Raw genomic sequence first — 18,133 nt, 5'->3', positions numbered from 1 at the left:
ACCTATGCTCATCAGAATAGATCTATTGTATAACCAATTAGAAAGTTAGAATATGTAACATTTCTGCATTAGAATGTCTAAATCTAAAAACTGAAGGGAAAAAATGTTAATTGAGGTAATGGTGCAATTCACTTGTCGCTCCATCTTCCGGGACAGAGTCTGAGAGTGAGGAAGGTAGTCGTAATGTGAATGTGAATTTAACTTTACAACACTGTTCCATTCAAGAACATTCTTGCCTTAGACATGAATTTCATCAGTAATCGTGGTTGATTAACAACACTGCCATGCCTAGTTCACAGCTCATCCACAATGTGCCTTCTTCTCTTATGTCAGGCAATGTCTGAATGTACATTTGAGGTGCTAAAGTGAAGCTCATGCGGAAGGACCACGTCTGCCAAATGAAGAAAAAGCCGACAGTATCCTAGATTGTATAGCATTATAATGCTAATAATACAATAATAATGACAACAGTCATGGGAGTAGTCTGCCTCAGGAAGTAGGATTATTTGCTTCCTTTTTTTAAACATTTTTGATATATTATTTTTCAACAAATAAATGTCATCAATATGATGTTTAAGTACGGCCGGGTAAATGTACTCAGCTCTTGTACACACACTAACATTAAATGACATCGCTCTGATGAAAAACTGATGCCGTTGATACGTACAGTACATCACACCTCAGGAGAGATCTCTCTCACTTCCTGTTTTCAGACATTTTTTTCTCACTTCTGCCTCCTCCAGGCATATTGATCCCTCCCCTTTTCCTCATTCCCGCTTGAACCACAATGTCGGCCTATTCCGTACACCCTCACCCCACGCACACACTAACAAACATGCGCTTTCTCCATCGTTCCCTTCCCTCCTTCCTCTCTTCTCCCTCCAGCCTCCCCTCCCCCGTGGGAAACCCAGTTCAGTGTGACTGTGGTTGTCCTTCCTGGAAGCTGTGGTGGTGACTCTGGCTCCTCTGCTCAGAGGCTAGAATAGTGCCAGCCAGCCTGTGTGTGTGTTTGTGTGTTGTCTGAGTGCCTGTGTGTGTGTGTGTGTGTGTGTGTAGCATGCACCCTCCACAAACATTCCACCACCGTACCGTCCGTCCGACCGCCGGCCGGCCTCGCACGAGAGCCACGCCGCCACCGCGGTTCAGTCCTGACGCCAGCCCAGAAGACTCACATTACACATACACACACATAAACAAAACACTCAGAAACATACACACACACACATGCACACACACAAACACACACACACAGGGCAGCGAGCACATGAGCCTGGCTTTAAGCACACACTCGCACACTCACTCAAATAAACAATATGCACTTTGCGGAACACACACATTTTTGGACCGCAGACCACAGACATTGCATCCTGAAGTAGATCAAAGCGTTCTCCAGCAGTAAACACACACAAGGCTCTTCTCTGCTCTCTCATCCCCGCGGAGCCGTTTTGGTGAAGCACGGCACAATTATGTTGATCTTCTTGAGAAACAACTCCTCCAACTGTCATTCATCACCGTCGGGAGGGGGCTCCTCGGGCGCCCTCTACGTGCTGGCCGACTCGCCGTGATTCACACTCTCTCTCTTCCTGTCCTTTTAAACCTTCACAATCCTTCTCATCTCCCTTTAACCCTGTCTCCTGCCTCCCTCCAACCCTGTTATTGAACGTCTACGCCAAATCAGTCACCCGACCACAGTCCTTCAGATCTTTTCCTTTGTTTTCCCGTCTCTCCATCTCACCCTCTTCTCCACTGTCTGTCCATTGTTGAGGAGACAGTGGCGCAGACAAACGGGGGAGAGAAGATATCCGCTGGTGTACCACAAGATTGGAGAGAAGGAATGGCAGAGAGACAGCAGAGGAGAAGAAGATACATAGACTGATATGAGGGTAACGTTAATTACAGGGGACTGCCAATTAGAGGGCAAAGTGATGGGTCTGTTTGCCTCGCCGCGGCATCCCAAAAACATCACCAGCTCCCACCATGTTTATCCTCTGCAGCCACAAGACCACAGCTCCCATCAGCCATCACTGGAGACGGCTTAGATACCAAAAGGGGTTTACGGCTGGCGAGCATGCAAGCAGTGTTTGCAGACATGACTAATATGGATAAGTGGAGCGCTTTCAACCATTCCTCCGCCATTTGTATTGACAGCAGTTAATTTCTGGCTTTCGAGAAGTTTCCGCTTGCTTGTACAGTCAGAAAAAACACACATGAACATGAACAAGGTAAAGGCACTTAGTCTTTATAGAGATTTTTGTTGAACATTCTTCAAAATAGGAAAATGTAATCAATTGTATAAAGATTTTGGGAGAAAAAAAACAAATATCACAGTTAAAAGTCAGTAAAAATCAGCGTCGCTCTGTTGAGCGGTGTATATACAGTATGGCTCTGCCGGACATGTGGATGTGTGTGTTTGTCAAGCAAGATCATGAATTTATTCAGCTCTTCTGTTCTCTCACATTCCTTCATTATTCCATTACATATGATTGTGATTATCAGTCTGATATGGCTTTTAGAGTCCTTCAGCACTTCATATCTGCAACATGGTGCACATGGAGCTCCATGTCCACCTTACAGAGTTCATTGGGAAAACCGGAGTCGACCTTCAGAAAGCTCCGATCTCAGTCCCCCATCCCTGGGCTGATTTAGCCGATCCGCTCAAGACCCTGCGCTGGCCTGCGGGAGACCCCAGAGGCGCGAAGGGCCTGAAAGAGACTTGCAGTGGGGCAGAAGATGATAAAGTAGAAGAGGAGGAGGTAGAAGAAGAGGAAGAGGAAGGGGTGAGGAGTGGGAGGGGCGAGGCCCTGGTGGCGCTGTGAGGGGACGGCTGAGTCGGTCTGGAGGGGGCGAGGACTGGTGATGCTGCGAGGGACGGCACCCTGTGGACGGTGGCCAGGGCGGTAGGCGCGAGGAGCTGCGGTGCGCCCTGCTGGCACCCGGCTAGGGGGGCGAGGCTGAGGGAGGCGGGCGTAGCGTAGCTCCCCAGCAGGGCTAGATCTCTCCGCCCGCTGGAGAAAGGAGGTGAGGAGGAGGCCTGAGAGGTGGGGGAGATCTGAGGGAAGGACGCCCACGGCCAAGGAGGGAAGGGCAGAGCGGAGGCCGGGGGCGACTGGAGGAGGAGGGGGTCTAGCTCACTTGCGCAGTGGGAGAGGTGGGAGACGAGGCGGGCTCCTATGGGGTCCGGGGACTCCCCGTCGAGGGAGCTGAGGTACCGCACCACCTCCCCAACACACTCCCTGAAGCCCAAGGTCCTGTAGTCGACTGCCAGGGCCCTCGCGTCGAAGTAACCTAAGAGGGGAAAAGAGAGTTTAGTCATACACTGATTAATAGTTGTGGAATGAAGTTAGTCTTCACTTCAAGGGCTTTTTGAATTGATGCTTCACAAACGAAGGGTGAAACTGATGCATAAAAAGCTAGAAAGTGATTTTTTTTTTTTACATGCAGCAAACTCAGAAGTCTCACCTTTTCCGCCCATGGCATGCAGGAGTTTGAGGTGGTCCACAGTCATCTGCAGGATCTCTGCTTTCTCCAGCTTTGATGAACCCTGCAGGGAAAATGAGCAACATTATGAGTCTGTTGAATCAATTTAGCATTTCTGTCACTGAAACAGTGGTTTTAATTTGTCCCTTGCTTTGTGAGGAGTTACCTGTTTCTCAAAAGCACTGGGCACCAGCCTCCTGAGCTCTGACAGGCTGTGGTTGATCCGGTCTCTGCGTCTCTTCTCTATGATCTACACAAGAAGACAAGCAGAGGGACAGTCAGGGCAAACCAAAAAAAAAAACAAAAAACAAAAAAACCCAACAGTACTGAAAAGATTAAGATCCAAGGCTGCAATCCACTCACCCCTCTTCTCTTCTTTCGGGCCAGAATCTGCGAGGCGCTGCCAGGAGACATGGACCCGGTGACTGGGCTGCACCATGGAGACACAGAGAGAGAGAGAGAGGGAGATGAGGGGGGATGGCATTGGCATAGAGAGCAACACAGTGACTTTGATTCTCCTGCATATTGTTATTATTACCCTCCTTAATATGACACAGAGACAGGATGGCACATCAGCTCCCTTCAATCTAATTTGTTTTTTGGGCATGGAACGGCATACGAGTGCCCGGGAGAGGAGGGAAGACAAGATCGTTTTTGGTTTAATGCGTTTCTGGACATTAGTCTCAGTGAAATGACATGCTGTTCTCCTTTCCATCTGAGCGAAAGCACTTTTAGAAAGATGATTATATAGCCTCGGGGCGATGCTTTTGCTCGCATGGGACTCCAGCGTGCGGCTCCAGCGAGTACAGTCACTCAATATGGATTGTGTTTGTTTGCGAACTCTCATCTTACAGGCCTGAAAGACGCCTGACAGCTTGGAGTTCGCTTCAAACTGCCCCACCAGAGACTTATTGAGTTTCTATTAGATTTTGACATGAAGGCTGCCAATTTAGCTGTGTGTTTTTGTTTAGGTTTATGTTTGATGGGGCTGACTGGAGGAGGCAGAGCTGTCTTCTGTTTGCGTGACACATGGCAATTTGATTTATCCAAACCGTCTTTAGTGTTACTGGCTTGTTCATCCCCTGTGATGTTACCAGTCTCGCTGTGAATGTACGCACTGATACAAATTCATTTTCCCGTTATTCCACATTTCCTTTATTCAGGAATCTGACCAGTTTACCTTTAAAGCGAACATATTTAGTGACATGTAAAGAGTGTGTGCAGTTTTGGGAGATCAGACGTTTCCAAGACATTTCGACAACTCATACATGATATCCTGCATTGCATTGTCACTTTTGTTTTCATTCAAATTAAAAGCATTTAGTTTGTATTATCATATATTCATAGTTTCCATTTTCAAGCCTCTATTTCTTCTATAACAACATGTATTGAAATTTTTCTACATGAATAATGAACAAATTATGAACAAATTTATTTAAAGTTTCGTGTATCTAAGATTTTCACCTTAAAACAAACAGCTTAGGATAATGATAATAATATCAGTATTTCTAAATAAATAAATTATATTTTTTGTATGTCTCATATTAAAATAGGTTTAAAGGTTTGTAGATGAAATTCAAACTCAGAATTGTAATATTTGCAATTTTGGTGACGTGATGATACAATCTAAGAAATATTTGTTTTTGTCATAACTGGATAAACAGGCTGTTCTCAGAGGAATATAAGGTCCCCAGAACACTGTCTGAAGCTAAAAAGGTGGCAGGGTCTGCCACATATAAACACAGTAAAACAGTATGTGTCATCCTTGAATGTCGGTCTGTTTATTCAGTTTATTCAGTCATGAAAGCAAAAAGAGTTTGTTTATTGAGTTGCGGCATAAAAAAAAATCAGTCATTTCTCTCTTCTGGTTAAAATGTCCTCCCCTAAATTACACAGGGTACCTTTAAAGTATAATAAAATAATTTCAGTGTATTCACACAAATACAATGTTCCCACGAAATGCTAAAAATCAATCCTCCCTGTGTTTGGTGAGGAGCTGTCGCTCTCTGTTGCTTCAGCGTTAATTTGACAGCTTCAGCCTTTGTTTTTTTTCTTTCTTTTTCTTCTGTTTAACGCGACATCAAAGAGTTCCTGAACTGGAAAGGATTAAAAACATAATCTCGTTACGTCACAGTAACTTTCAATTATAAATTAAGCCTAAAATGTTTTTGTTACTGAAAAGAGAATTTCAACTCATGACACTCTTTATAGTGTGTTTAATCTGAAGACATTTCAGATTTCAGTTCTAAATCGAATCTATTTAGTTTGAAATGTCAGAAGATCCTGACTTCTCTGTGCATCAGACATGACAGGCCTGATGGTACTTTTTAAATTCTACTTTTTACAATAGTGCATGATATACATGCAAACCTGTGTATTTACTTAGATGTTAAAGAAACATGACAAAGTTTCATTTAGAGGCCTCAAGTTAAACGTAATGCTGTCAGCGCAGGTTGTTTGGAAGAGTCAGTGGCGTTAAATCACCATGAACATAATTTATTTTTAGTTTCTAACATGCGGGATGAATGCGGAAAACTTTAGAAGGGCAGGAATCTCTTTTTTTTTTTTTGCAGTTACTGCTCTCAGCTTCTGACACTTCAAAACTCCTGTCATCTTTCAACTTCTCTGCATTTTCCATGTGTGGCAGCGTCTGAGTGTCAAAACGCTTGTAACACCCACAGATTACAGCCAAATGTGTCCAGAGCAAATCTGTCTTCCCTTTCTAATTGCAGCTGTTCACTATGTCATTTTCCTTTGAAGTGTGATCTGAAGGCATGCGCTGCAGCCTCAGGTGTGGTTGGCGGATGCTCACCAGAAGCTGTCTTCTTGTCCCACGTCAATAAACTCGTCTGTGTCCGAGTCTGGGGAGCTGTAGTCGTGAGGTCTCTTCATGTCTTTGACCCTTCCTCACCTCCTGGACTGATGGATGGATGGATGGATGGATGGATGGATGATGGACTGACGGATCTGGACGATCTTGTCAACCGCTCTCTCTGCTGCGTGGAGGCAACACACCGTCGACCGTCTCCCCTCTAGACGAAGTGCTCACCCTGTGTGCCCCTCACTCTGTTCCTCTCACGCTCCTACTTATAAAAGCCTCGTTGTCCTTAGTTACTTCTTGTCACTTGTGTTTGTTTTTGCCTTGTTTCTTCATGTGTCTTCTGTCCTGTCCTCTGTGAGTCAGCACTGCCACTTGATCGACCCCCAAGGGCCCATGGCAACTAAGAAAATTCACAAGCTGCTTTAGTCTTTTACTCTATCACTGGCATCCAATCATAGTGTCTCGCTCTCTCGCTCTCTCTGTTATTTCTCTCTTGGCTGCCTCTCTCTGTCACAGCCACCCAATGACAAAATAGGACTTTGGCAGTTGGGGCAGGGTTGCCAGTTTTGGCTCCCCCCCGCCTCTTCTCCCTGTCCCTCCTCCCTCCCTTTAATCTGTCCTTCCCCGGCTTGTCACCCTCCTTCCCTCCCTCCCAAGGCCCCCCCACCCTCAGCCCCATCTTTCCACCCCTTTGCTCAGTCATCCTCAGTCAATTAGCCTCCAATCTCATCCCGCGCTCCTTCCTTCTTTCTATCCTCCTTTCTCTCTCTCTCTCTCTTTCTCCCTCTGCTCCTTTAATTATAATGCTTTGTAGAACAATGACAGCCGGAGGGAGGAGAGGAGAGAGGTGAGGAGTGTGGGAATGATGGATTGTGAAAACGCTCTATCGTCTGCAGTGGAGTGTGTGACAGTGCATGAAGTTTGACTCTCACACAGTCACACAGGTGACGGGGAGAATGGAAAGACTCAGCTGCTTCATGAGAGACAAACACAGAGAGAGAAAACACGGCTGCAGCTATGAACAGGCAGGAAACACATGACCTGGAGGCAGCTGTCACTGATCAGCAATTATGAAGAATCAGAATATTGTGCATGTTTTTTTTCTTTTGTTGTTGTTGTTTTTTTTTGTTTTTTTACATTTATTCTTGAACACTACTTCACAATAAAATAAAAATAGAAATTAAATACTCCTTACTAACATGTAAAATCATTTACAACAGTATTTCCAAACCAGTCAGACATAGCATGCTCCAAAACTGTTCTCATGATCTTATGTCTGTTCTGTTATTTAGCACAATTTAATTAACCTATATACTTTTTCCTTTTTCATACAATTTAATAGCCAGTGTAGGTTATAAGTTGGACACATTTGCGTACACACTAACCTATTACGCTGCCACTTGGAGTGGCAGTAGCAAGACGTTTTATTCATATTATCCATTATTCTAAGTTAGCTGAATACTTTCTGTTTCTTTTTAGCTAACTTGGACAGTTCAGTCATTATATTGACCTGAATGTAACTGTTTCACCAGTTGTGCAGTACATAGCTAACATGTTTATTGTTAAAATGCTAATGTTACTTTTAGCTAACTACAGCTACGCTAAGCTTTTTTAATGTTTATGCATTACTTGAAGCTAACCAGCTACAACTATTTCAACATTACCTTTAGCTAACTAGCAGCGACTTTGTCAAAATGACCTTTAGCTAACTATTTACAACTCTATCAACTTTTCGCCATACTTTTAGCTAACTGCAACTGTTTTAGTGACCATTAAACATTAAAGTTAACTACTTTAAGCTAACTAAGTATTTCAAACATTTATCTGTCACATTTATAGTCAGTGAATTAGTTCACTAACTATCGCTAGCTGTAAGTTCATCTGGTTGGGATTCACAGATTTTCCCCATAAGGAATGTCCAACTTCAGTTGCTGAGTATTGGTTTTTTTTTGGAAACATGACAGATTTGGCACTTTTCTCTGAAATCAGGTGTCGTGTGCAGCTTCCAAATATTTTTTTTATAATCTGTGTTTCAGTGAGTGTAGGGATGAGGGCAGAAACCACAGGGTCAAGAGAGGAAGCAGCCCAGTGAGTGTCTGAACATCTGGGCTCTTCACGGGACAAGATAACTCTCTGTACGCTCACACACACACACACACACACACACACACACACACACACATGGTTTCGTGCGGCACTTTAGTGCCATGTTCCGCTGCCACCGTGGGAAGATTGCTGGTACAGATTGCCATGGAAACACGAAGCCTAGGCGCCCGTTGTTATATGTGTGTGCATATGTGTGTGTGAAAGACGGAGAGAGGCCAAGTAGCGTGCCCCCTTCCACACAATGCCCAGCTGAGTGTGTCTCTTCCTGCCCGGCAGACTGGAAGGGTGTGTTACTTTAAACATACCACAATGCATGAATGTGAGATGTTTTTTGAGCGAGTGACATTTATTTCTTTTTTTTTCTTTGTTCTGAGTTCGGTCCTGTAAGTTGCACCAAGCTTTTTGTAAATAAAATCAGGTGTATTTAGATTTATTTTATGCATTTTTCTTACTCCAGATGTTTCTTTTTCTCCCTCTCTTTGAGGATGACGTGCTTTCCAGCAGCCTTGTTTTTCTGACCATCTCACTCGCATTAGAAGTAACTCAGCCCTGCCCTCCTGCATTTTATCATATCATACACGTAAAGCAATAAACTAACTTAAAACATGTGCATGTGCGTGTGTTTTTGTATTAGCCGAGTGTCAGTAATCAGTGTGACCATCACCAGGGGGTATTATAGTGTGGTGAGTATGAGTCAGGGCTAACAGAAAAGAGAAATCCCTGTCTTTCTCCGACCCACCCTCCCTACAAACAAACCCCCCGTCTACGTATCCTTTCATTACCAATCATTCCTTAATTCAGATCTGGATCTAATTTCAGCATCAGAAAACAGGGAAGAAAGAGTCTGAGAGGAAAGAGACATCTATGAAGTCAGGCCTCAGTCTCTTCTCTGTTGTTATTTTTATCACCCTCCCGCCCGCCTCTTCAAAGAACAACTTTCCTCTCTGTATCAACATTTTTTTTTTTTTTTTTTTTTGATGAAATCATTCTGGTTTCACTCATCGATGCTGGCCGGCCACTCCTCTCGGTTGTTCCAGGACGAGGCAAGCTGCACGAAAAGCATGTGATAAATGGAAAGTAATTAAGAGGGTGAGTGAATAAATAAATAAGTTAATTATAAAAATGGCTTCATGGTGGGGGTGTGTGAAAGGAGGGTGATGGGGAGAAACATACAGAAAGAAAGAAAGAGAGAGAAAGAAAGAAGGACAGAGAGCTGGCACTCGATGGTGGGATGGAATTCTGGGAGATTTCTGGCGATCTTGGTCGGCCACTTCAAGTCCTCTCCCTCCCATCCCTCCAAACCACAACAAGGCGACGTCCCTTATTGAAATTAACAAGCTCATACTTTTACAATTTGCGCACACACGCACACATGAGCAACTGGAATATGAACGTGTGAACGCTCAGGGACGCGCGCGCACACACACACACACACACACACACACACACACACACACACACACACACACACACACATGCAGCCCCCTTCACACGAATGCGGACAGCACATACCCACAATTTATAAGACACAAACACTCAGCTGCAATTATTGTTTCTGATGCATGACTATTGCTATTGTTCGAGAGTCTGTGAGATGGAACCGGCTCGGCAGGAAAGTTTGTTTGTGACTTTTTTTCTCCGCACTCACGTCAGACTGAATCACTGATCAGATATGTCTCACTGCACGGTTGACTTTGATTATTTGTTCTCTGTTTTTCAGCAGCAGAGAAAAAAAACATTTACAGCGACACTTTCCCCCCTTAAAATGCCGATATCTGAGTGTTGAAAGAGCAAAATAAGTAAACCATTAAAGATCAAACAGGCACTGAGACAATCTGTTTAGTGGATTTTAATCGAGACAAAAGTGCACAATTACAAACAGTAGTGGTGTCGAAATCATATACAGTGTAAGAGCCACACGAGTGAACTCAAGTGGCGTCCATCTACTCATCTGTGAATATACTAAAGATATATATTCATTTATAGTAACATACGTTTATTTATCATGCAGAAAAGCTGATGAATGTGTTTGTTTTATATGTCAGTGGACCATAAAACACTAACAAACATGATAAAATCCCTTAGCATGAATATAGACGCCATTATAGTTTTATTATGTGTGCTATATTTTACAAAACAGAGTTATTCATTATAATATTTTTGTCATTAAAGGTACAGTGTGTAATTCAAGTGCCATTCTCAATTTATTTCTGGCTCCTGGCAGCTTTATATTGAAGTTTGTGCTAAAAAAAAAAAAAAAAATCCTTTAAAAGGTGTCAAACAAAGACAAATAATAAATGCAGAGATAGTCTGCAACAATCAAACAACGGTTAAGTTTCCAGCCAGTGTTACTCACCAAGACATATTGTTTGTATCCTCTGTGCTATAAAAAATGCTACAAGCGCACGTGTGTGTTTTAAAGGCAAGGAAATGTGACTATGAAGATATAAAACACACGATAAGAAACGAATAACAATAGAAAGGGACACATAAAAAGGAAAAAAGAAGAGATCACAGCAAGCTAAAGCTAAACTCAATATGTATCTCTGATTCATTAAATAAGAAGAAACAGTTCCATTCCATCCATGAAACACAATTATTAAAAAAAAAAAAAAATGTAGTGGACAGCAAGCTAAGAAGTCAATACATGTGCGAATTAATGCAAAAATTCATTAACACAGATTGACTCAGTTGAAAATTGTCAATCAAAGTTTGCAAAAATGTTTATGAATTGTTTATGAAAAGAAAATGATTCTTTATAAATGTTTTATCCTTGATATTAATATCATGCTTAAAAAGGTTTTACTCACTTACTTTGTTGAAGGAATGTTAGTAAGAATGTTTATAGAGTTTGTAAATGTATCTTTTAAATAAAAAAGGTCCCTGAAAACATTTCCTCAGATGTATTCATATAGCATTAGTCGAAATCAAATGTTTGCTGTGTTCAGTGTCTCGAGCTCCTGCAGAGAATGTATGAAAGGCCAATTGTGGTCAAAGGAGCCCCGCATGGTGCGCTGCTGTATGCAAGTACTATTGACATACACCCCCTCCAAAAAAAAAATCATTTGATTTCTTATTGGTATGAGGCCTTTATAGCAGTCAGGCTGTGGCTGGGTGCTCAGTGGCTGGGGTCAGGATTGGATTGGCATGGGAACTGGCACCGGAGCAGCTTGGCACTGTCCAGGCTGGACCCATGAGGGAATTATCTGCCCTTCAGACACATAAGGAATGCCTGGGACCTGTGGCACCGCCTGTCTGGCCGTCCCCACGATTTCACTCGGAATAACCTGGATATATGAGGCGTTCTTGGGAACGCCAGGTCTGTTCCTATAGGGTGATTCCACAGAGCCGCATTGTGTTTTTAATGATCCGATGGAGCCGATATGAGGTGTGAATAAACCTCCAGAGAAACGGGGTTAGACACAGTCAGTATATATGAGTGTGAGACAGTGGCTGCTGTGATTTTAAGGTGTCAAGAGGGCAGGAGGGCTGCAGTGACGGGTCGCGCTGCCTGTCAGAGAGCGAGAGACATAGGGAGAGAACAGAGAGAGAGAGAGAGAGAGAGAGAGTCCTCCCTCCTCATCCGGCTCCCCTACACACAGATAAATAAAGAGGCTAAAAGCCGGAGAGAAGAAGCAGAAAGGGACTTTTGTGGCTTCCGAGTGGGGTCCCTTTCATGGCCGTTCCCACAGTACTAAGGCCCGTGATGACATTCACCACACACACATACACACACGCTGATGGGCCCTGTGACTGCGGTGACTTTCGCTGGTGCCGGGCCCCAGACGGGACGGCGAGGGCCCCGAGAGCCACAGGCAGCCATTGTGCTGTCGCCGCGGAAACCAGCCTCTTTATGTCAGACATGTTTTTCTGTTTGTTTTCTTTTTTATGTCTTTAATGTGGGCAAGGGGGAATGTTTCCCCTCTCATCTCCTCCCCTCCCTCCCCACTGCTCTGCGTTATTTCCCCCCAATACCCGTCTTCCTCCCTCCTCCCACCAATCCATCCACATTTGTTTCTCCTCTTTTTTCCTCCCTCCTCGTCCTCCTCCACTCTATTCCTCCCTTATTTTGCCTCCCCCCATTTTTTTCCCCCTGGAGATCGTCATTTGTAAAGCTCTTTGCTCGGACAGCCCATATCTTTGTCGTGGTGTTGCGGCCTCCCTCTCACTCAGCCCCTTTTTATCTATACTTCATGAGGTTTTGGCACAAACTGGCACTTCTTCTTTCCTGCACTGACAAAAAAAAAAAAAAAAAAACTATGTGCACAACTCTAAAACAACAACAACAAAAAACCTTTCCCCAAAAGAATTCTGCCTTTCCCACGCTAAGCCAATTTTCTTCACAAGATTAAACAAACTCCTAATAACAAAATGAAAGAAAAAGTGGAAGGGGGGATAAAGGAAAAAAAAAAAAAGAATCTGGTTATGATTCCAGTCTCCAAAAAAAAAAAAAAAAAAATCCAAGAGAGGATGCCCCACAGTCCTCCAATGAGAAAAACAAACCTGAGAAGAAAAAAAAAATCCAACTGTTACTATTTTTAAGTGCTTAAAGAATGTCGTTTGGTGCCATGACTCAAAGGCACGCCGGCCCTCGTCCGTAATCAGTTCATTCTGACTGCGCTCCTCCGCCACATCACACACAGGACGCAATCTTCCATGAGCCGCAGAGAGAGGAGGAGGAGGAGGAGGAGGAGGAGGAGGAGGAGGAAAAGGGGAAAGTGAAAAATGAAAGACTTCAGGGCTAATCCACTGTGTCCCCTCAGCCATGCATGCGACGGTGCCTCGTTTGATGGCTGGCAGGGGGGTTAGGGCTCGGCTAATATTAGCCACTGTAAAGCTAGTTTTGCCCGAGCGTTTTTCACTGGGAAGCTGACTATCATTCAAGTTTATGGAGGAGACTAATTTTTACCGCATGGAGTCATGTGACGCTTATTTCCTCCATCAGCTTCTTTATTTATGACAGTGTCCAAAGACAAGGCGTCCAGGAGACATGTGCAATTCTGAGAGGAAACTGTACATGACATGGATATATTGAAAACATATGATTCTCTTCCCTGGTCAGCTTGAAATTTAAAGATTTGGATCGATTGCATACCGGGTGTGATGCTGCCCCAGACAGACGTGGCTGCCGCTCCCTGACAGCCTCTCACCTCCCCAAATCCCTCTTATAACTTTACACCTCAGATTACGGCCTTATCACTGAGGCATCCGGTCGACACCTCGTTCCGACGGCAGCTCAGAAGAGCAGGCATAAGCCCCTAAAACCAGCATAAAAACTTGCCGCCACCGCACTGCTGGGTAATTTTTAGCGTTCCCAGAAGGGGATTACAGTGAGTGTGCAGGGGAAGAACAGAAGAGTCTTGATGGAGGCTCGATGAGGAACATCGTTTTCATGCCCAGAGGGAGTCGGTACCACTTTAAATGTTCCTGATGGCTTTTTTTAATTATCAAAAAAATACTACCATTACTGAAATAATGGATGCACTGACCACAATCTGGATTCTGTTTGGTTCATTTTCCAAACTAAGTCTGTATTGTTCATTAAAACTAATGAATTGGATCAGCTCAGCTGACAAACATTCAAACTCTGTAATGAACTGGAATGGTCTCACACCCCCCGCTGTCTGATGAGCATGCTGTTTCAAATGTTCTTATGAATGGATTATAAACTGGATGTTAATGAACTCTGACAATTGTATGAAAGGCTCTTCTCATCCAATTTAAATACATTACGGATCGTTGGTTGAGTTTGATAGGCCGACCGCTTGGAGTGATATTACAGTACATCTTTAAGCTAAGCTAAGAAATTAGGCAAGGCTACGTCAAGCTAAGTAGCTCATATTTCATTTACTACCTTTTACTTTGGCTAAATATTTTAGTTTACACTTTTCACTAATACTTTGGTTCCTTTGGCTAGTTCATTTCTACAGTTTTTAAGCTTACCATTTCAACAATTATTATTTAGCCTTCTTATAGCTATTTGCTATTCCACCTGTTTTATCATAAGGCTAGCCAATTTTAGCTAACAATTCAAAACATTATATTCATTACCCTTAGCTTGCTGTTTCAACTGTTTCATCATTAGCCTACTTTTAGCTACAGGCCTTTCTGTTTAATGATTGCTTTTAGCCAGCTGACTAAACTTCCCTGCAGGTTTGCTGACTTGTTTTTACCCTCTGAAATGTGAAGTCCGAGTATGTTCAACTCATTTTGGAACTCACACATGTATCTGGTTGTACTTTTTCCCACTTTGAATGGCTTTTTTTTTTTTTTTTTTTTTTCTAATATGAAAACACAATGCCGTCAAACAAACAAACAAACACAAGACAATCCCATCACAAAGCACGAGTTACAGCGCAGAGATGTATGGCTGCAGACAGACACAGAAAGGTTTTACACACACGTGAGGTGTACTTGTGTAATGAACTAATTCTGTAACCTCTACATGTCGCTCATGCACAGACACGCGCCGTCTTTCTCAGACATGAAAACTTGCTTGAGGTCAGTGCTTGAGGACAACTAGCTGACTGCATATAGTGCAGGAGGCTTTGATGTTTGGACTTGGCTGTGGCACAGACAGCCAGCCAGCGCTGAGGCCCTGCGCTGCCGGAAGCTTGTGGTCTGGGACGGCTCCATTTACTACTCTGTTCTGGTGCTAAATATACAATAATAAAAAGGCTGTTCAGATTTATTTCAGACGGTGATACATTTCCTCTCCAGCAGAGAGGGGGGGGGGGGGGAGAGGCCGGCGAGAGACAGACGTCTCCAAGATCACCGAAGAACATTAAGTGATAATTACAGAGAGAGATAGAAAGAGAGGGACGAGGTTTCCCCCTCTCGCTTTTCTCTTCCTCTTCCTCTGCCACCACAGAAGAGAGTGGCGTCTCCAAACTAAAGAGGGGCGCCCGCTGTATTAGGCTCCCAATGATTGGCTATGATTGCATTATCTGATCTCATGAGGGATAAAAGGACAGCAACACACACACATACACACACACACACACACACACACACACACACACACACACACACACACACACACCACACGGCTGTATTTCATTGCTCAATGTTCAGTTCCCTCTCAGAAGTCAAACATGGCTTTTTTTAAAAACATCTTTAGACGTGCAGCCATAAAACACAACGGTTCAAATTCAAACATTGCTTTTATCTGTTTTAAGTCATTTTTCTGAAACACACAAGCATGCGCACACACAGACACACACACACACTCATACTCCCCTATGTACTCGACTTCACCACCAGTCCACCGCACTCCTCTCAAAGCTCTTTGATCCCCAGTCGAGGGTCCTCTCCGCGGTGCCTCCGTCTGAATTCCAGAGATTCTGGGATAATTCAAACGTTTCACGGCACATACTTGGTCCCCCCAGGAGACAGCGGCAGAGATGGAAAATGCCACCACGGTCTCTCTCCCTCCATTGTCCCTACTCTTTAATCAGGCCCTCTCTGTGGCTCGCGCTGCCACCGTGGTGTGTTGTCTCAGCCTGGGAAAATGCCGGCCTAAGTGGCTGTTATGTGCTGAGGCGCAGACCACAGGGACCCAGAGGGGTGCTGCTGGAGCCCTCTGTGCCAGCCGTGGGTCTCACAGTGGCTAACACACACAATGAGTGAGGTCCCAAATCTGGATGCAGCCTTACATAACAGCCATAGCTACATCTATTTACTTTTTAGACTGGGCCTCGATCAGTAAATCATACGCCATCATAATCATAGGCGTAAGCCAAAACCCAATCATAAATCAAGAATATTATTTGTTCCTTTGGGGTTGCTGGGTGTAAACTAGCATTAAACTGCCACACAGATAGGGCAGTATTGTACAAACCCTCAGTGTGATTGCTTGGCTGTGAAACGTCTGTGGAGAGGGAGTTTCCTGCCCTTATGTCAACAAAGGACCAAAACAAAGGCTTTGTGTTTCCCTGAGTCAGAGCAAGAAGAAGGTCAGCTACCTCAGAGTTCAGCCCTGCTTTGGGATAGACTCGTGTTGGGGCCGGGCAGCCGGGTCAGCCGACCGTTGGCCTGCCTTCAGCCGGACACAACACTCCACCAGGTCAAGTTTACAAGGCCTGAGTCAAACCCCGCTGGTTTATACTAGTTTATATTTAGTGCTTATAAGCGTGAATAGAGTTTTTATGAGGTGCTATAAATTTCATTTTCAAAAGGGGTGAGCATGGAGGCTCATGTACGCCTACCCTGTGGTTTCCACAGGCCACCACGAAGCCTTTGTATTCTTGCTGTTTGCCATGGGAAAATATCTGAAACAAATAAGTCGCTCGGTCTGCACCCATCAGTGTAAAAAACACTTCTGAGAGCTGTGGATTGTGCTGAGAGGGTGTGGCGCAGCGCAGAAGGAACTACTTGTTTACTCTCACTCTGTCCGAAAATAAAAAAAAAAAAAAAGGGAATTATTTTCTCCCCGAAATGGAAGGCAAATAAACAAGTATTCTTGAGCAGACAACGTGGGCAGGAGCGAGCCGCCTGCGGTTGTGCAGCGGCATGCCGGACTCAGCATGAGAAGGAGGGTGACACTCTGAGGTTCTTCCCCACAACATCATCACCATCATCATCACTGCCATCATCGCTATCACTGAGTTTCTGCCTAGAGAGGGGCAGACATGGATCCAGTCCAGTCCAATGCAGAAAACGTTTAACAGTCGAAAACACAACTATAATGTATCGAAGGTGGATTAGGATAAAATTTTCACTGACTGATTTTTTTTTATCATTATCATTATCAAATTATCAAATAATAATATTTCTGAGTTTGTATTAATACCTCATTATTTTGTAAGTTTGAATTTCTTCTCCAAAACCTACATAGAGCCCCGTTAACTGCTCGATGATAATTGTTGCTCTGTAATTAATAATGACAGTTGAATGACATTTTAGAATATCTGCTTAATTCATCATGATTTAAATTAGTATTTTATGTGCATCTCCTCTGAATGCTCCTGTGTATCTCTTCTCTAATTAGCCACTTTATCTGTGTTTTATTTCTGTAAGTCCTGGGAATCATTTTAAGGTTGTTTTGATTATTCATTTGTACAATTGTATCTCTATTTTAGAGATGTACAATTAGAGCACAGTGTCTTGAAACTACCGGCTGAGCTACAGCCACTCCGCGGGACAAGAGCACCAATATGAGACAGGGCTTATCACACCATACTGCAGCAAATGAAGGCTGGCACCAAGCTGTTTAATTTGATACAGTGCATGAGCATAAAGAAATTACTTTAATAATTCTATTAAATATTATGGTTGAAAACTCCATCCATTTAAATCACTCTGTCATAAGACAGTATAAAATGTACAATGTCCATGTGAAATCTGCCTTGCTGAAGGGCATTTTGACAGGAAACATCCTATTCCTGTCAAACCTGGGACTTTCCCATATTTTGCGATCCATCTGCTAGATTTGCATGATAATAATTATCATTTCACATCAGATAAAAAAACGAATTAGATTGTTTCAAATTTTAACACTGTCCTCTGGGTTCATAAATGTGATGAATTTCACAAACATGACCAAAGGCACATAATAATTTAAAGGTCCATATAGGCTACAGAGAAACACCAGAATGTATAATATAATAACAATATAAATATGAGACAGAATATGATGTATATTACATAGATTAACCCTTACATAGATTATATTAATAAATGAAAAATAGTTGTATTAATTTTTCTAGATGTTAACAGGATCCTGTTCTA

The 18,133-nt window shown here is 43.4% G+C and overlaps 1 protein-coding gene across 1 annotated transcript; it reads right to left on the bottom strand.

Annotated features, from left to right (window-relative positions):
- Positions 1 to 2,238: 2,238 nt before the first annotated feature.
- Positions 2,239 to 6,769, bottom strand: heyl (hes related family bHLH transcription factor with YRPW motif like). Its single transcript, XM_037093340.1, has 5 exons — positions 6,290 to 6,769; positions 3,841 to 3,907; positions 3,644 to 3,727; positions 3,460 to 3,541; positions 2,239 to 3,285 (listed from the first exon to the last, which is right to left on the bottom strand). Exons 1-5 carry the CDS (start codon positions 6,367 to 6,369, stop codon positions 2,603 to 2,605), a joined length of 996 nt encoding a protein of 331 aa, XP_036949235.1. The 5' UTR covers positions 6,370 to 6,769; the 3' UTR covers positions 2,239 to 2,602.
- Between the last annotated feature and the right edge of the window lie 11,364 nt (positions 6,770 to 18,133).

The sequence above is a fragment of the Acanthopagrus latus genome, chromosome 3 (genome assembly GCF_904848185.1).
Source record: "Acanthopagrus latus isolate v.2019 chromosome 3, fAcaLat1.1, whole genome shotgun sequence".
In the NCBI taxonomy this organism is placed as follows: domain Eukaryota; kingdom Metazoa; phylum Chordata; class Actinopteri; order Spariformes; family Sparidae; genus Acanthopagrus; species Acanthopagrus latus.
The sequence above is the reverse complement of the archived record's forward strand: the minus strand, read 5'-3'. Positions and strand labels throughout refer to the sequence as shown.

Excerpts from the sequence above, each read along its gene's own strand:
- heyl (XM_037093340.1), bottom strand. The coding sequence starts at position 6,369 with ATGAAGAGACCTCACGACTACAGCTCCCCAGACTCGGACACAGACGAG. Across the intron at positions 3,542-3,643 it reads CCAGTGCTTTTGAGAAACAG|GGTTCATCAAAGCTGGAGAA; the intron begins GTAACTCCTCAC and ends TTTTCCCTGCAG. Across the intron at positions 3,286-3,459 it reads GCATGCCATGGGCGGAAAAG|GTTACTTCGACGCGAGGGCC; the intron begins GTGAGACTTCTG and ends TTCCCCTCTTAG.